This window comes from Anabrus simplex, chromosome X (genome assembly GCF_040414725.1).
Source record: "Anabrus simplex isolate iqAnaSimp1 chromosome X, ASM4041472v1, whole genome shotgun sequence".
NCBI classification, from domain to species: Eukaryota; Metazoa; Arthropoda; class Insecta; order Orthoptera; family Tettigoniidae; genus Anabrus; species Anabrus simplex.
In genome coordinates this window covers 183,475,093-183,493,784 of record NC_090279.1, presented here as the reverse complement: position 1 = coordinate 183,493,784, position 18,692 = coordinate 183,475,093, and the positions used below count along the sequence as shown (strand labels likewise).

Below are 18,692 nucleotides of genomic sequence, written 5' to 3'. Positions count from 1 at the left end.
TTGTAAAAGCAGGCAAACAGCGATTACTTTTGTGGACTTCAAAAAAGACAAGAGAATTAATCATGCAAACACTAACAGGCACTACTTCAAAAGTTCTTACGGGAACTGTCTGAACCATTGAAATGGGAGTCTGACAAGGAGATGGGTTGTCTATAGTTTAATCTTGTTCAGGAGAAAGTGATTATGACTGGATAAAAAGAATTTAAATGAATAACCTTTGGCAGACTATGTGAAAACAAAATTAATTTACAGTGTCTGGCCTTTGCTGGCGACTTAGCAGTCTTGTCCAATGATATACAGGAAGCAATTGCATCCATAACAGGACTCCAGATCTCATACCAGAAAACCCACTACACAGAAGGAACTGTAAACTACAAAGATTGTACAGGATCACTTGGAACAGATATGATAAAAATTACATACCCCAAAATGCAAAATTAAGGCATTACATCACTGTAATCAAGCCTGAAGCACTATATGCATCTGAAACACTAATCCTTGGGGTCAGATCATTGATTGCACATTATAAAAGCAAGAAAGAACATTTCTAGAAATCTGGATGATAAGGAAGTCCCACGACTTACATCAACATTCAGATAACATCTCAAACATATTTAGGAAAAGGCATTTGAAATTTTACTGATATATCCTTAGAATGAGTAATCGGAGACTGACCGAAAGAATTCTGAACCTTGCCCTATCAATGAAAGTAAAAAAAAAAAAGATTGGCTGTTTGATATTGTATTAGACAGACCATCCAAGCAATACTGCCAACAAAAGTTGGTCAGAAGATCACAAGAAAAGCCACAGTGAGAAGATGATGAGATTTTGGGACAGGAAAAATACAACAGAATCAGCCCAAGATGTTCATTGAAGTGCAGTGGGCAAAACAAAGAATGATAATAATAATAAAAAATGAAAATCGATCAAGTCGCAGTCTCCCATAAAGCTCAAAGATACAGAATGTGAAGGTTCTAAGGAATGTCAACCTAAATTCTGATGACTATCTATGCAAAATTGAAGTTAAACTGATTCCTAGAAACACCAGGAAGGTCCACTTGAAAACGATCAACTGATATGATACTGAAAAACTATGCTATGTCCTGAATTTATTATTGGGAAGAGCTACAACAGCAAAGGAAACAGTTCCAATGATGAAGTCAAAGAAGATGCTTGGTGGAATTATGGATATGACTCAGTGGTAAAACGAAGACAACTCACCTGACAAAAATGGAATTTGGAAATAACCAAGAAAACTGGGAAAACTTTGTGAACAAGAGACAATGCACGGCAAAAACTATTTGCAATGTAAAACATGCCTACAACAAGAATCAACTAACACAGATTGAACACAACTTTCAGAGGAACAACATACGACACTTTTACAGAACCTTCAAACACAATCTAAACAAGTATAATTCAACAAGCTTACAGTTCAAAAACTTGGATGGGAAACTAGATTACAATGACAAAGAAAATTACCAAGAAAATTACCAAATTCTAGCAAAGTACTTTGAATCTCTTCTCAATTGTGAATATAACATACACATCCAACCAAATTTATCCTTTCTAATGAAAGAAGAAATCAAACAGATTATCCAGCCCCTCCAAAATAACAAGGCACCAGTTGAGGACTTGATAACTGCTGAATTGTACAAGTATGATGGCAACAAATACTAGTACATGTTTCGTCCACTTGGTGGACATCTTCAGCTAATACCATCAGTACTAAACCATTTACAATGAATTATTAAAAACAAACAAATTAAAATCTATGGGGAAACTAGTACATGACTCATTAAAATCTAGAATGAAACATCAAACTAAAATATGAAGAGAAACTGCATCTATCAAGTCGTAAAATATCACACATATTACTGGCAAGCTACCGTAATCACTAAATTCTTAAAATTGTTCTTTGATGTGTTGATACCACTGATCTCTATACATGGATCGCCGATGGCAGCTCTCCGCTGCAGGAGAAAGTACGCCAAGTTGAGCACGCATTCTGCCATGTTGGTGTACCCATCCTAGAGCTCTCTTTATAGGGAGGCAAGAATAATACAATCAATTTTAAATCACAATTAATGGCGCATTGGAATAATTAAAAATATAGGGACATGTTCACTCAAAGCATAAGGACATTGGGAACACTGACACGTCATTCCGAGGTCAGTAAATCTCCGGGATAGCAATAAAAATGAGTGTATAATAATGGCTGACAAATATTAACTTAGGTGCTGAATACATGCAATTAGCGATCGGTAATGCAATAGGAGTGAAAAACAGTTTCTGGAAATATTGCTGTACATTTTATACATGTATGTCACGAAATTATGCATTCTTAAGGGGAGGTATGACTGAATTTTTCGTATTTTGAGCCAAAAACTCTGTTTTTCTTTTTATTCATACAAAAATAGCCCTGTTCTTCCTCTTTCAGAAAATGTTTTTATTTTAGTAATTCCGGCTTGTTTGAAGCTTGTAGAAGCCATTCAACCTCAGCCCACAGGACATTTAAAAGCCCAGAACCACACCCACTTCTCCTGTAACGGCTTATTGATAGTTTACTGCGTGTTTTTCACTCGATATTCAAGTATTTGGCGGCGTATTTGCCGTAGAACTACACTTCGGCATGCTGACAATCAATTGTTTACTATGTAATCAATACAATTACATTATGTTAGGAAATATTGTAATTTGAACTGACAGAGAGAATGTTGTACCTCTTCCAAATAGTACTCAATTTATATCTGCCACACATGTATACTTTGATAGTTTAAATATATTATGTATTTGTATTATTTACATTTAGGAATTTGTATTTGTGTTAATCGTAGTAGTACAAGTATGGCTCCCTTGTTTGTTTATATTTTACTAACATCCAGAAGTAACATGTGGTTTCAATTCAGCGAGTGAAATATCTAAACTAGTGATTTTTCATTGATGTATTTCATATTAATTCCTTTGTAAATGTGTGGCGTATTGCAATAACACAGCACAGAACACCCGTGGAACTACAATCAGGGGGCCTGGCGTTACTGAACTAAGCATAAACAAAGCAAGCGCGAACCTCGTGGTCTACTGCACCATGCGCTCGCTGCCATCTTACTACGCCAGTCATCTTCTATTCGGCTTACTGCTACCCAAGCTACCGGCCATCCATGTATAGAGATCAGTGGTTGATCCACAATGTCCTGACGTAGTGAGAACCAAATTACATGCATAAAACGGTTTAAAATTAGGATAATCATTCTTCTGTAGTATAGATCAGTCTTATTTTATGTTTGCGGTGAACTTCAACAGGGAACCATTGGACCTTATTGAGATTTGCTGATGACAACCGCTTGTAACACGTTAAATGCGCAAGATTCTCGCTGGCCCCTTGTAAATTCTCAGGCTAGAAATGTACTAGTATTTGCTGTCAGGTAATAACTTTTATCCGAATAAACAGTGTATTAAATTGGCAGATCTTTTACATTTGTGTCTGTTTATGTTTAGTGACGTCAATACAGAACCAACATGAGACTTTTAATATGCAAGTATGATGGTGACTGATTCACCCCCTGCATAAGAAAGGGGACAAAACGGATGCTGACAATTATCGTGAAATTTCCCTCCTATTGGTCTTACAAAATTCTCTTGAAAGCTCTGTAGATTAGGGCAGAACAACAACTTGATCCACAACTGGGAGAGTACCAAGGAGGGTTCAGGAAAGAGCGCTCATGTGCTCAGCAAATTATGACTCTGAAATCTATCCTCTCATATCTGAAACTAAGGAACAAGAAATTTGAGTGACTTTTGTTGATTTTTTTTTTCAATTTGCTTTAAGTCGTACCAACACAGATAGATCTTACAGTGATGATAGGTTAGGAGTGGGAAGGAAGAGGCTGTGGCCTTAAGTACGGTACAGCATTTGCCTGGTGGGAAAATGGGAAATCACGGAAAACCATCTTCAGGGCTGCTGACAGTGGGGTTCGAACCCACTATCTCCCAAATGCAAGCTCATAGATGCGCGACCCTAACCGCATGGCCAGCTTGCTCAGTATTTACAAAATCACTCTTATTGAAATCCTAAAGGAATTTGGCTTGGACGACAAAACCAGGGCAATAATCGAATGGACCTGACATAACCTCCCGAGTCAAATTCAGAGGAGAAATTTCATATATTTTTAAGATAAAGACAAGAGTCAGGCAGGGAGATGGGCTCTTGCCATTGTTCTTCAATTGCATCCTCGAAAAAGTCATCCGTGAGTGGCGCAAAGATTTTTAACAACAATGGGCTCCAAAATGGTGTGGGATTGGGTTATAAGAATATGAATCTTTCAATTGATTGCCTAGCTTTTGCAGTTGATCTACCAATTTTCTGTGATGCTTTAGACATAGCTACAAAGCAAATTAACCACCTCAAAACACACGCAGAAAAAACAGGCCTCCAGATCTCTTTGGAGAAAATGCAATTCATAAGTAACATCAAGCCAGCACCAAGAGAGCTAAAAGTAAACTGGGGCAATCAAATGGACAAATAAGTTTACATACCCTGGTGAGTGGATAGAACCAAACATCTGAAAAAGAAGCTTTTGCATCACACATGAATAAAACGGAAATGGCTTATCAACTGACCAAATACGTTTACAACATATCCTTGAACGCAAAACTCAGACATTAGAACAGAGGCTTTGTATGCAGCAGAATGCCTTGCTATGAACAACTGATAGAAAATTTGGAGATTAAAAATGAAAGAAAGAAAGAAAGAAAGAAAGAAAAGAAAAGAAAGATCTTAAGGAAAATTCTTGGCCCAATTAAAGACAAAGATATCAGCATAACCATGAGCTGTATATTCATGTCCAGAAGATCTCTCTGATGTCATGCAGAGAAGGTAAGGTAAGGGTGTATTCTGCCCGAAGGCAGGTCCGAACCTCCACAGAGGTGTGCCTGAGCTGGAGTTTATGTGCGGTAGGGTGCCCAGTTCCTTTCCGCTCCTCCATTCCCTTACCCCGCACCAACAGCATGTGGTAACCCATCCAAATCTGGACCACGCCCAACGTTGCTTAATTTCGGAGATCTCATGGGATCCGGTGTTTCAACATGGCTACGGCCGTTGGCATGCAGAGAAGGAGAGTTGCATTTTATGGCCACTTGCTAAGAATGAAAGCAACACGATTATCGAGGTTTAAGGAGATGGGGATCACTTATGAAGATATACAAGAACGCAACCCACTCAGGAGGAAACTAAAATGACCACCAGAGTTTTCAAGAAAGGCCCAAGGTGAAGACTGGGATGATGTGGATGGAGGAAAGGAAAGGAATGACAGCAATGAGTGAAGGAGCACTGGGCAAAGATCAAAAAGCCCAAAAAAGACAGCTGTGGTCCTTAATAAATAATAATATTAATGATAATAATAATAACAATAATAATGTTACTGGCTTTACGGTTTTCGGAGATGCTGAGGTGCAGGAATTTTGTACCTCGGGAATTCTTTTACGTGCCAGTAAATCTATCAACACGAGGCTGATGTATTTGAGCACCTTCAAATATCACCGGACTGAGCCAGGATCGAACCTGCCGAGTTGGGGGTCAGAAGGCCAGCGCCTCAACCATCTGAGCTACTCAGCCCGATACGAACAAAGAAATACCCGAGTGCTCTATAGTAAAACTGTCACATATTATACTTCCTACTTAGGACTTAAAACAAACATTATTAATAAAATATGGAATTGCAATTTATAAAGTTTTGCACTAATAAAATAAAAAATGAGATGAGTAGAATACACTTACCTATATGTATAATGTGACCATCAACATCCAACATGATGTTACCATTATGTCTGTCCTTGATCTGCAGTAGGAAACCAACCACGCTGTATGCAGCCATAGATTTGACAAAGTTACGTCGTGCAGTCTGGAAATAGAGTAAGTAAGCCATACAAACTATCGCAATATAAAGAAAATCTTTAAGCAGAATAGAAATAAGAAAATATGAATACAACTACAGCACTTATTATTAAGTCTGTTACCGGGCGAGTTGGCCGTGCGCGTAGAGGCGCGCGGCTGTGAGCTTGCATCCGGGAGATAGTAGGTTCGAATCCCACTATCGGCAGCCCTGAAAATGGTTTTCCGTGGTTTCCCATTTTCACACCAGGCAAATGCTGGGGCTGTACCTTAATTAAGGCCACGGCCGCTTCCTTCCAACTCCTAGGCCTTTCCTATCCCATCGTCGCCATAAGACCTTTCTGTGTCGGTGCGACGTAAAGCCCATAGCAAAAAAAAAAAAAAAAAATTAAGTCTGTTAATTCTCTCAACTGCAGTAGGTTTCAAGGGGCATCGATGTGTCAGGATTTCATCTTACAAGAGTTTTTTATAATGTGTCAGAAGTGAATGACAAGGACGTGCCACATGTGAACACCCTTTAATGTCACTGACGTTGGCCAGAATCTGCGCCTTCCTCTGACCACGCTCACACTTCATAATATGCAATACTTAAGTCGTACTGAACACTAGCAAGCCCACATATGAACTTTCTTATACCAAATAATAATTTAAAATTAAACTATGATGATATAAAACTAAATAAAACTCAATCTTCTACTTACATTGTCAAATATTAATACAATTAAAATTACATACAATCCATTTTTTCATAAAATACACATCCCGCTTACTTTAATAATATTACTTAACAAAGTTCATTACAGAAGAAGCTGTGATACCCTCAACACACAGAATTACAGAAGGTGGTTCTGGATCTCTGGTGACAAGTTTGAAGGCCACTGGCAGTGCTGTTATCACTTGAGCACGTCAAAACAGGGAGTGATGATTCACGTCAGTACTGAGAATGTGTGTGTAGAGTTTCGTGACATTAGCTGCAACAATGCCAAAGCGCAATGACCCTTATTGGGAGGGCTACATAACAGCCCTTTCTGATGCTAAATATAGCTATTCTGCAATCCAAGGAACGTGCAAGAAGCGTTATTTCTTGATATCAAAGAATGGGATCAGCGCGGTATTGAACAAAAAAGGCAAAGGCCGAATGGGCTTAATTCCAGAGGGGAAAAACAGGCAAATCCACGACCAACCACCAGCCGTACACTAGAAGTGGTGAGGAAAGTGAAAGCCCTTGTCTCAGGTGGTAACCCCCCCCCCCAAGGACTATCGCACGTAAGTTGGAGATGTCTGTTTCCACAGTTAATACCATAATCAACAAGGAACTGCAATTAGAAAAGCAGCATGAGCGCCGAGTTCACAAGCTCTTGCCTCGTCACATTTTGGATCGTCGCACTAACGCAAAAACGCTGCATGAGGGCTATCTGGCAGGGGACAGATGGAGAAATGTGGTGACATTAGACAAAGCATGTGTCTTCCTTAGTGACTGTAATAAATCCCGCTCAATGAAAAAGTTATACAACAAAAGGGCCTTAGGAAACAGACGTCAACGTACTATCAATGGCCTCTGGAAAGCATGTCAGGAGGAGTGGGATATTATACGACATGCTAGGCCTGCAAAAAAAGACCGATGCAATGGAAATTAAGTTGTGGGACTATTGCTAGAAATGCTGGCTTTCCAACTGAGCATGATTGCTGGAGACATGGCTTTCCATAAGCTAAGTACCCTTCAAACATCGTCCCCAGAGATCCCAAACGACCTACTGTGTAGAGAGGGATAATCCCCATACTACAAAAGGTCAAGTACATGGCAAGTTAAAATTACAATGTTTTAAAAATAGCTTGTGTACAATGACTACTTACTTTGAAATTACTAAATAATGAAAGTAAAAGAATGAACTAGAAATTTATATTACAATAGTAAATTAAATATACTAGAAAAAATGAAAATCTCAGAAATAAACTTGCCTCCATATCTAAGACTAGGAAAGCCCCAGTGGAAAGGTTTTCATATTTGTTCTCTCATGTTTTACACCCTTTTAATTCTCTCCTCTTATCTGTAGAGACTGTAGATATAACTTTCACATACATGGCGTAAAAAAAATGCTCTCATGCACACACACAAAAAAAAATCAGATGTTTCCATATCGCTGCTGGATAGTTTTTATTTGTGTATTCAATAGCATGTATTTTTTGCTTGGCAAGTTCTTTTTCTTTGTCCCCTGAAGAAACATTTTGACTGTATAAAAGGAATGGAATAGTATGACAACTTAAAGAGTGCACAAATATAAATCAGAGTCAGCAAAGAAGACTGGAACACATACAAAGTTTGCAAACACCTCTTCCTTCTGACTGTGTTGATGTTCCTCTTGTTTTCTATCGTTCGCACAAAGAAACAAACATATTCTCTCTCTCAGGAAATATACAATGCATATTTTACCTGAAATTCCTTGCTGGATTCGTCGCCGTACTTCTTGATGAAGTACTCGTACATGCCTATGTCTGTCTGACGTCCAAGTTGATCTCGTGATTTAGCATTCGGCACACACTCGATCACACCACACTGAGAGAACAAAGGATACAGCTTACATTATTGTCATGTTCTGCCTTAAACCGAACCTATATTAAGCAGAAATTTGCCTTTAACAAAATATCTCCCCAATTCCTAGACTTCCTCACTTTGTCCTTTCGGGTAGTTTGATTCATAGTTCTACTGGACCTCATTTCTGTTGAATGAATTCTGCTATAGTCATTATTTGCTTGTCTGTCTATTTATTTATTCATTCATTCATGTCAGAATAGGTTATGTCCTGCATATCATCCTTTTGCTTCTCTGAGGGACATCCTTGCTCCAAACCAGGCTTCTGACACTTTCCAGGAATGCTCCTGCTTGTTTTCTACACCCAATTATTTCCTTATCATTTCTTCCACTTTGCTCTATGATACTTCCCAGGTACTTGTAACTCTCTACCCTCCTAAGCTCTTCCCTCTGCAAGCATTACCCCTCTTGTAGGTCTTTCCTAATTTTCTAGTTATGAACACTATCTCACTATTTTTAGCATTAAATTTCATTCAATATTGTTCTACCTCATTTTCCCGTGCATCTAACTGTTCATGGATATCCTCTTCCTTTTCTCCCCAGACTAAGAAGTCATCTGCAAATATCATCACTTTAATTTTTCTTTTCCCATTTTCCTTCCCACTTTTGTCTTTATCTCATCTATTACTACAACGAAGAGCAAAGGTGACAGAACACTTCCTTCTCTTATTCCACCTTTTTATTTTTTGCTCAAACCATTCTGTTCTCTCTCCTTTTACTTTCACACAACTAACACTCCCATGGTACATCTCCCACACACTTCCTTTTTTTTTTTTTTTATCCAAGCAGCTATTTCTAAGATGTCTTGGTATAAAAGTAGGACAGTTATAAAAAAAAGTCATGTTTTAAATGATACCAAAGAGACTTATGTACTTGAGACTAAAAGGTGTCAACTTACCCCTGGAGAAGTGGCTACTACTCGATACGGAAACAGGTAGAGATCCAGCCCCACCTGATTGAAGATATTCTTGAAGATTCCAATCACCTGCAAAGCCAGCATGTCCTGTCGTACATCATCACCCACCTAGAAGAGACAATATACAATTTCAATATTGGTAACATTTCTTTCATCCTTGTGTCAACAAATGTGAAATATTAAAGAAACAGTCTATTAAATTGTGAAATCAAATTTAAACAAATATGCTGATAACAAGTCAATGGAACACACTGAAGACTTCTCCCATCTAGGCGATTATTTCTGCAAGTGGTGACTGAAAACAACCAGCTTGCAAACAAGAACTTGAAAGGACATTATAATGGCAACCTTCTTTGTAATAATCAGATCCCAAAGTGCCTGGGAATATCTCTGGACAGAACTCTGTCTTATAAACAGTATCTGAGGCATCTAGCTGGCATACAAAAAACAGGAACATCATCATTCACAAACTGTGAGGCACTACATGGGCAGTCTCTGCACACACACACTTAGCCTGGTGTACTCGGCAGCTGAACAGGATGCATCTGTTTGGCTAAACAGTCGACATGTAAGATATGTAGATGCCCAATTTAAACAAACAAACAAACAAATGGGGCTGTCTGGCCGAGGCAGTAAAGGCGTGTTCGGTTTGCCCGGAAGGATGTGGGTTCGAATCCCCGTCAGGAAGTCATAAAATTTAAGAAATGAAATTTCCACTTCCAGAGGTGCAAATGGCCCCGAGGTTCCCTCAGCCTACACCAAAAATGAGTACCAGGTTAATTCCTGGGGGCAAAGGCGGCCGGGCGCAGAGCTAACCACTCTACCCCATCAAGTGCCGAGGTTACGGATAGTGGAAGCCTTTACGTTCCATCCCTCCAAGGGCCTTCATGGCCTGTACGGAGATGACTAAATAAATAAATAAATAAAGCAAGCTTCCACGCTGTGTAGAGTTATTTAGTTCTCAGTCGCCTTGACAAAGAATACTGCAATGTACTAGAAACATCAGCAAACTGTACGGAATGTGCAGAAAACAATAACACTGTTCAACCCAGAAGGATAAATAAATAAATAAATAAATAAATAAATAAATAAATAAATAAATAAATAAATAAATAAATAAATAAATAAATAAATAAATAAATAAATAAATAAATAAATAAATAAATAAATAAATAAATAAATAAATAAATAAATAAATAAATAAATAAATAAATAAATAAATAAATAAATAAATAAATAAATAAATAAATAAATAAATAAATAAATAAATAAATAAATAAATAAATAAATAAATAAATAAATAAATAAATAAATAAATAAATAAATAAATAAATAAATAAATAAATAAATAAATAAATAAATAAATAAATAAATAAATAAATAAATAAATAAATAAATAAATAAATAAATAAATAAATAAATAAATAAATAAATAAATAAATAAATAAATAAATAAATAAATAAATAAATAAATAAATAAATAAATAAATAAATAAATAAATAAATAAATAAATAAATAAATAAATAAATAAATAAATAAATAAATAAATAAATAAATAAATAAATAAATAAATAAATAAATAAATAAATAAATAAATAAATAAATAAATAAATAAATAAATAAATAAATAAATAAATAAATAAATAAATAAATAAATAAATAAATAAATAAATAAATAAATAAATAAATAAATAAATAAATAAATAAATAAATAAATAAATAAATAAATAAATAAATAAATAAATAAATAAATAAATAAATAAATAAATAAATAAATAAATAAATAAATAAATAAATAAATAAATAAATAAATAAATAAATAAATAAATAAATAAATAAATAAATAAATAAATAAATAAATAAATAAATAAATAAATAAATAAATAAATAAATAAATAAATAAATAAATAAATAAATAAATAAATAAATAAATAAATAAATAAATAAATAAATAAATAAATAAATAAATAAATAAATAAATAAATAAATAAATAAATAAATAAATAAATAAATAAATAAATAAATAAATAAATAAATAAATAAATAAATAAATAAATAAATAAATAAATAAATAAATAAATAAATAAATAAATAAATAAATAAATAAATAAATAAATAAATAAATAAATAAATAAATAAATAAATAAATAAATAAATAAATAAATAAATAAATAAATAAATAAATAAATAAATAAATAAATAAATAAATAAATAAATAAATAAATAAATAAATAAATAAATAAATAAATAAATAAATAAATAAATAAATAAATAAATAAATAAATAAATAAATAAATAAATAAATAAATAAATAAATAAATAAATAAATAAATAAATAAATAAATAAATAAATAAATAAATAAATAAATAAATAAATAAATAAATAAATAAATAAATAAATAAATAAATAAATAAATAAATAAATAAATAAATAAATAAATAAATAAATAAATAAATAAATAAATAAATAAATAAATAAATAAATAAATAAATAAATAAATAAATAAATAAATAAATAAATAAATAAATAAATAAATAAATAAATAAATAAATAAATAAATAAATAAATAAATAAATAAATAAATAAATAAATAAATAAATAAATAAATAAATAAATAAATAAATAAATAAATAAATAAATAAATAAATAAATAAATAAATAAATAAATAAATAAATAAATAAATAAATAAATAAATAAATAACATTCCTAATAAGGGAAGTTTTCAAAGTGTTACACTTTGATCCCCTTCAAATCATGCAGGTAGCTGAGTTAGAGTACATGCCTAAAGTTAAAAGCGTATATGCACAGTGGTGTTATCAATGAAAGTTGTGAAAGCAGAAGTGCAGGCGTGGTGTGCTTAGCAGTGAATGGTTCAAGTAAGGCTTAGAGGGATGAGTGAGGCAGACAGTTGGAGTATTGGCTGGCTTTGACTGGAAGAAGACCATTTGCCGATAGTAGGTAATATTGCACACTCATTACATTAGATGGTGGATATTCACAAAAGAGTGTGCTTTAGTTCCTTAAAGACATGGCATTCCTAGAGAAGAAGGTGTTAAATCTGTACATATTTTTGCAACTTCCAACATTAAATAATCAATGGAATCTGTGTGTAACAACTCGAAGACTTCTCTTGTACGTAGCACTGTGTTTATCAAACTTCAACTCTGTGTCTTATTCTCATGATATGATGTTGCCTGTTTCAACATTATCATCATACAGTACATGTGTTAGTCTGTCATTTGGTTATCTCAAGAGTGCGTTTGACAACTGTGACCTCAGTATTCAGACCCAGCTATATATACACAACGCCACAGAAACACCAGCACTTACTTATAGATGTGGGAATTGCAATAATTAGTGAAGACACTTAAATTGTACGGAAAAATACTACCAGGAATAACTTAGCAGAATACTGTAACAGTATTGCCGGTACAGCATTTATTTGGCATTAAATATAACAAAGTATTCCTACCGCTCGACTGCTAACTTCCTATGTGGAGTTAGTGATGTATGCCGAACTATATCACTGCCGCGTTGCAAGAAATCAAATCAAGTACTGAATTACAGTTTGAATTATCAAATGCAAATCAAAAGAAATGACTTTTCTCTTTGCAAAAATCAAATGATCATAAATATATCTCCCAGTCATAAGGCATAGCCTGCATGGTTGCAAGGATTACACTTCCGACACACATTTTGTGACGCTAACTTCTGTAAATGCAAATTTTCAGATGACAACCAGCCATAAAACATATTTATATCATAACGGTCAGAACTAGGTAACTCGTCTTCCGGGAAGGCACGCATGCATAATGGGCAGACGAGTTCCCTTGTCATTCACGAAAGAGGAATGGGCATGACGAGGTAACTCATTTTCAATCAAAATATATTCCCCGCTACGAATTTTTGTTCTCGGTGGAAACTCAACGGTTTTAAGATATGATTTCCACCTTCCAATACTTTTTAATGGCTAATCTATGATTAAGACTTAGCTTATTGTCTAATTAGTACAGGTTTCGTCTCAATTTGTGGGACATCCTCAGCTAAAAAATGTGCAATACAAAAAAACAGACACAGACAATAAAACATTAGGTGATTTCAAATTGTTTAAAATATGTTCAACACTGGTAAAATGTTTGGTGACACTTAAGAAAGCATGGAGAATAATGAGCATTAATGCTAAGTGTAATCTTCTTTTCTTCCTTTCTGGAAGCAAGTTATCGTCATTATCACTACGTTGTAATTTGATGAATATTTATAGTTGGTTGAACATATGTGAAGTTAGTGCTGTTACCTTAATTTCTTGTGGATTTTAGTTTCTATTTGGACAGGGACAAACTCCTATAAACCATAGTTGAAGTTTGGTAGGAATGTAATGTTATCTATTGATAATAATGGGTAGTTACACGTCTGATGAGAAATGGAGAAGAAAATAATGGTTGTAAAAGTGAAGAAAAAAATGTTGCAGTGTTGAAAAAAAAAAAAAAAAGAAATTCTCCCTGGTTAAGGGGTTAAGTATTTGGGACTGGTCTACTGTGCGGATTGTGCCACGCTTCCAGATGCACGGAACAGAATCAGTTCCGCCTGGATGAAGTGGCGCCAGGTTACATAAGTTCTTAATCATTACAAATTTCGTTGTAATCCGTAATGACAGTTATCAGTTACAAAATACTTTGAATATTGAATTTTCACGACCGCATTGTAATCGAAACAGACTTTCAACGTATTAGGTCGTGTTACGTACATGTAGTACGTGTTGAAGAGATGCGAAATCGGGAGGTTGTGGGTTCGGATCCCACTGGTGTCCAGCTGGCCATTTTTGTTCTGTACTTAACATCTCTTCAACACGTACTACATGTACGTAACACGACCTAATACGTTGAAAGTCTGTTTAGATTACAAAATACTTTGTTATTTAAATCTAATCAATACTTGTGAGTTACAATGTTTCAAGCAATCATTAGCTGACAAATAATTGATGGTAAAGAATAATCATTCTTTTATGAACTAAAAGACATACATTTAAAGAAATATTAAAACATTTGAACCTTCATGAGATCTTTAAAATTAATCCCTCTTGGAAGAAAAAAAAAAAAAAAAGAAAGAAGATAAATGTCATGTTAAAACCAATGCATATTAAAATAATTGACCCTTCTTCAGATTTCTTAAAATTAATGTCTGTTAAAAAAATTTAAATTTGGAGTCAAGTGCATGAATCCTCTGTTGCATCATAAGCATTTGTTTGATTAATTATAACAAAGGGAGGTGTGCATTTTCGTGTGGTGGGAAGTTAAAGAATGTGTATTGTTAAACGGAATGGGACTAAAACATATTAAAACCTCTGCACATCTTGGGAAATCCTAAAACATTAGTGCCTCTTGATGAAGAGAACATCCTGTTTGAAAACATTGAGCTTCAATGAATGTAAGGGTCATATTAACTTTTAAAAGAACATAGGCTTTAGCTTGATTAAATCCTACATATAGAAGTAAAAAGTCTCAAAGATGAGATGCTGAGAAATGTAGTTATTACTGGTAACTATGATGTGGTAAACATGTTGTTTGACTTGGGAAAATAAAATCTTGACCTGGATGTTAGATGACTCTAAATTCCTTCTATAATCCTGTATCAAAATCAACTTCTCTTCAAGTCATCAGTAGTCATTAATACATGCAGGTTTTCTCAACTTATCACCTTAAAGACTACTGTCTGTAATACCTGTAATCCTCACCTTAAAGATGGCTGCCTGCCATGTCTCAACCCCCAAACTGGTTGCACTTAAACTATCCTTCAGGGCGTTGTGTTGGTTGTTGCTCACAGCCATCGCCAGATTCTCCAGCTCGTTGATACCACAACGCCGCACCTTGAACCTTGCTAGGTACGGAGCTTTAGCTGCACTGTAAGAAAGAGACAATAATTAATATCTAAAATTAATGCCTAACAGTTATTGGTAAATTTTTTTTGGTAAAATCAGAGGAAAACAAAAAGATTTTATTGTTGTGCCTGCAAAAGCTGCTATGTGAAATATTTCACCTTAGAAATTTGGCCAGTTATGTTTCGTCATCTAAGGTTCGATGATGTGAGAGGTACTTCAAAGAATACTCGTTCTTAATTGAATTTGTACAATAGATCAGTATTTCTCTGAAAATATTATCGCATAGCCATTTTTTTAAGCGCAATGATGACACACAAGGTCTCTCTCATAAACCCACACTGTCCAGCAGCGTTTCTACTCTCCCAGACCTAAGCAGCTGTACGGGAGGTGCGCGCATTGTTCTTGACCATGTAACCAAGGAGCGTGCATGTGTTCGACTTAGCATCAGTAGTCAGTCTGAATCTCAGCTGTTAACATGATGAGACAGTTATCATTGCAACACCGTATTTTCATCGGCTCGATGGGGATGCGATACGTTTGTTCAGCAATTTTCTGGTGAAGTGCTACCTTCACGAGCACAGATTCACGTAATTGTAAATAAATTTGAAACTACTGGCTAAGTGCTCATTAAAACAACATGCGCACACACAAACAGTTTTAACAGGTGAAAAGCTAGGTGACATTAGTGTGAATCTTGAATGGTCACCGAATAAATCTCTCACAAAATTAGCACAACAAGTAGGGGTTTCAGTTTCTTTTGCACATGGAGCTACAAAGCTGTTACACATCAAACCGTACAGGTTTACACGGGCCCATTGTTTAAAACCTGCTGATCCAAGAGCGAGATATTGCAAGTGGTATCTTGCATCATTGAACAATTGTTTATTCGACCCACAGCTTGTGTTATTTTGGATGAGGCCTGATTATATTTTAATGGTCATGTGAGCAGTCTTAACTCTCACTACTGGTGTACAGAAAATCCTAATGGTGTTTAAGAAGTGCCTCGTTATGAAGGATGACACTTCCAGCATCTTTTGTAATGTAAGATTTCATATAAGATCTTAACAAACCCTGGACTACTACTGTATTCTGATATTCCTGACCTCAGAATCAATAGCCTTCTTTCAAGACACCCTTCTCTCACACTCGGAAATAATCCCACTAGATTTAACATCACTGATTCCTGGAGAAGAGAATGGCTTCAAAGTCCTTCAGAAACATGTCAGCTGTTAACTTGCATGTCTCAGACGGTCTCTAGGTTTGATCTACCTGGCAAGGTATGGACAACACTGGGTCGGTTGAGAACAGGGCATGGAAGATGTGGAGACTCACTCTTCAAGTGGGGAGCGCAATCCTCACCCGCATGTAAGTGTGGCGCACCACGGCGCACCATTCAACATATTAGGGAAGACTGCAGAAATAGAAGGGGCTGCCTGGCCGAGGCGGTAAAGGCATGCTCGGTTCGCCTGGAAGGACATGGGTTCGAATCCCTGTCAGGAAGTCGTAAAATTGAAGAAACGAGATTTCCACTTCCGGAGGTGCCCATGGCCCTAAGGTTCACTCAGCCTACACCAAAAATGAGTACCAGGTTAATTCCTGGGGGCAAAGGCGGCCGGGTGTAGAGCTAACCACTCTACCCCATCAAGTGCCGAGGTTACGGATAGTGGAAGCCTTTACCTTCCACCCCTTCAAGGGCCTTCATGGCAGAGATAACTTTGCTTTTTGCTTTGCAGAAATAGAGCTTACGGAGGAGAGTATGAGAAGTTCCTAATGACAACCCCGAATTACATCAGACACATCCAGAACTAGATATTTGTTTATAGTGATGAATATAATTATGTTTCACAGAATGTATCCAAAAAGTCATACGCTAAATAAATAAAAATCCCTGTTTAAGCTATTTGGGCACAGAAATGTTTTACAGGTGCGATGACCCTTGCCTGGTCAAAGAGGATTTGATGGTCTGTACTGTAGAAGTGTTCAGCTATTGCGGACTAGCTTATAGCATTTTCTGTGGAAGATGAAAGAGCGATATCCTTATGTAAACTGATGTACTCTTTCACAGTGGAGCAAACAAGCCCTTTTGTCATACCAATACACGAGCAACCAAAACCACATGGAACTTCACCGACGCCCGGTGTTTCAAGAACTGGTTTTTCTTTGACTTGCAGCCCTGTGTTGGTAGATTTACTAGCACGTAAAAGAATTCCTGCAGGACAAAATTCTGGCACCTTGGCATCTCCAAAAACTATAGAAGTAGTTACTGGGCTGTAAAACAAATAACGTGAATTATTACTAACTGTTCCTCCTTTGTATTCCCAGCCTGACGTTCAATTCTCTTAGGTTTGTTACCTGCTGACATCCAAGATATGACTGCAGAGTTTCAGCACAATCTGCCATTAGGACCAAGTTATCGCCTTAGTGCAAATTGTTTACTATATTTCTACCCAACCGAATCCTTCCCTGCCACTTTAGAACCTTTCAGTAGATGATCCTTAGAAAGCCCAGGTTTCCCAGAGGAGTAAAATGTGAGGTTTTGATCACACAAGGGAAGGAAAACTGATACCATAATTTCTGAACGATCCTCAATCCTTACCTTTGCATGGGCATACCACTCTTGTAGTCTATGTCGATGACCATGGCCTCAGGATTCGAAGGCAGGTAACAACCAGGCTGGACTTGAATCTTACTGAGAGCCTCCAAACAAGCTCTCCTCCTCTCTGGACCTGTCCAAACAACAATACAGGGAAGTTAATTAGATTCAGCATATCAAATTAAAAAATTAAAAAAACCAGTGGTAGGCTGTCACTATTGTACCAGCAACAGGTTTTTGAGTGTTTCGTAGACTTACTTATTAAACTGTTTTCGCTGTTCCAGCTAACCTCCAACTGAGCGTATGAGTCAATACAGCACCATTTTATAACAGAGTATGCATGTGATGACACATGTATGTTGGGTATTCAGCCCAAAGGCTGGATTCATCCTCCACAGCTCCGCAAACAGCTGTCAAAGATAGCCTAGGCGTCAATGAAGAGGCGTACTAGGGAAATGAGAAGTGAGGTTATTGCCCATTGCTTACCTCACCGGGCCAGAAGTTGCTATTACATAGTCTACCAAGCCCACTGACCCTATGGGCGACATTTTCACACCATTCATAACAGGGATTGCATAACAAATGGTATTACTAACATCACCCATACCAAAAGACACAGTGCACTGTAAACACTAGGTCTCACCAGCAAAGGCATTGATGTCACATATTTGGCAGAAATTTTGCCTTACCTTTAAGTGCTATTTCATGAAAACTATGTTCCAGATTTTCAATTTTCTCCTCTTTCATCTGTCAACTGAGATTTTTTTTTTTTTTTTTGCTAGTGTGGCTTTATGTCGCACCGACACAGATTATAACATTTTATAA

The 18,692-nt window shown here is 35.5% G+C and overlaps 1 protein-coding gene across 1 annotated transcript in view; it reads right to left on the bottom strand.

Moving 5' to 3' along the window:
• The window catches only part of Pi4KIIIalpha (phosphatidylinositol 4-kinase III alpha), a 266,913-nt gene that overhangs the window by 19,001 nt on the left and 229,220 nt on the right, over positions 1 to 18,692 (bottom strand). Inside the window, exons 32-36 of the mRNA XM_067159006.2 lie at positions 17,871 to 18,000; positions 15,131 to 15,296; positions 9,379 to 9,504; positions 8,322 to 8,444; positions 5,777 to 5,900 (exon numbers count right to left, since the gene is read on the bottom strand). Coding sequence (XP_067015107.2) covers positions 5,777 to 5,900; positions 8,322 to 8,444; positions 9,379 to 9,504; positions 15,131 to 15,296; positions 17,871 to 18,000 — 669 coding nt within the window. The remainder of the gene's footprint in view (positions 1 to 5,776; positions 5,901 to 8,321; positions 8,445 to 9,378; positions 9,505 to 15,130; positions 15,297 to 17,870; positions 18,001 to 18,692) is intronic.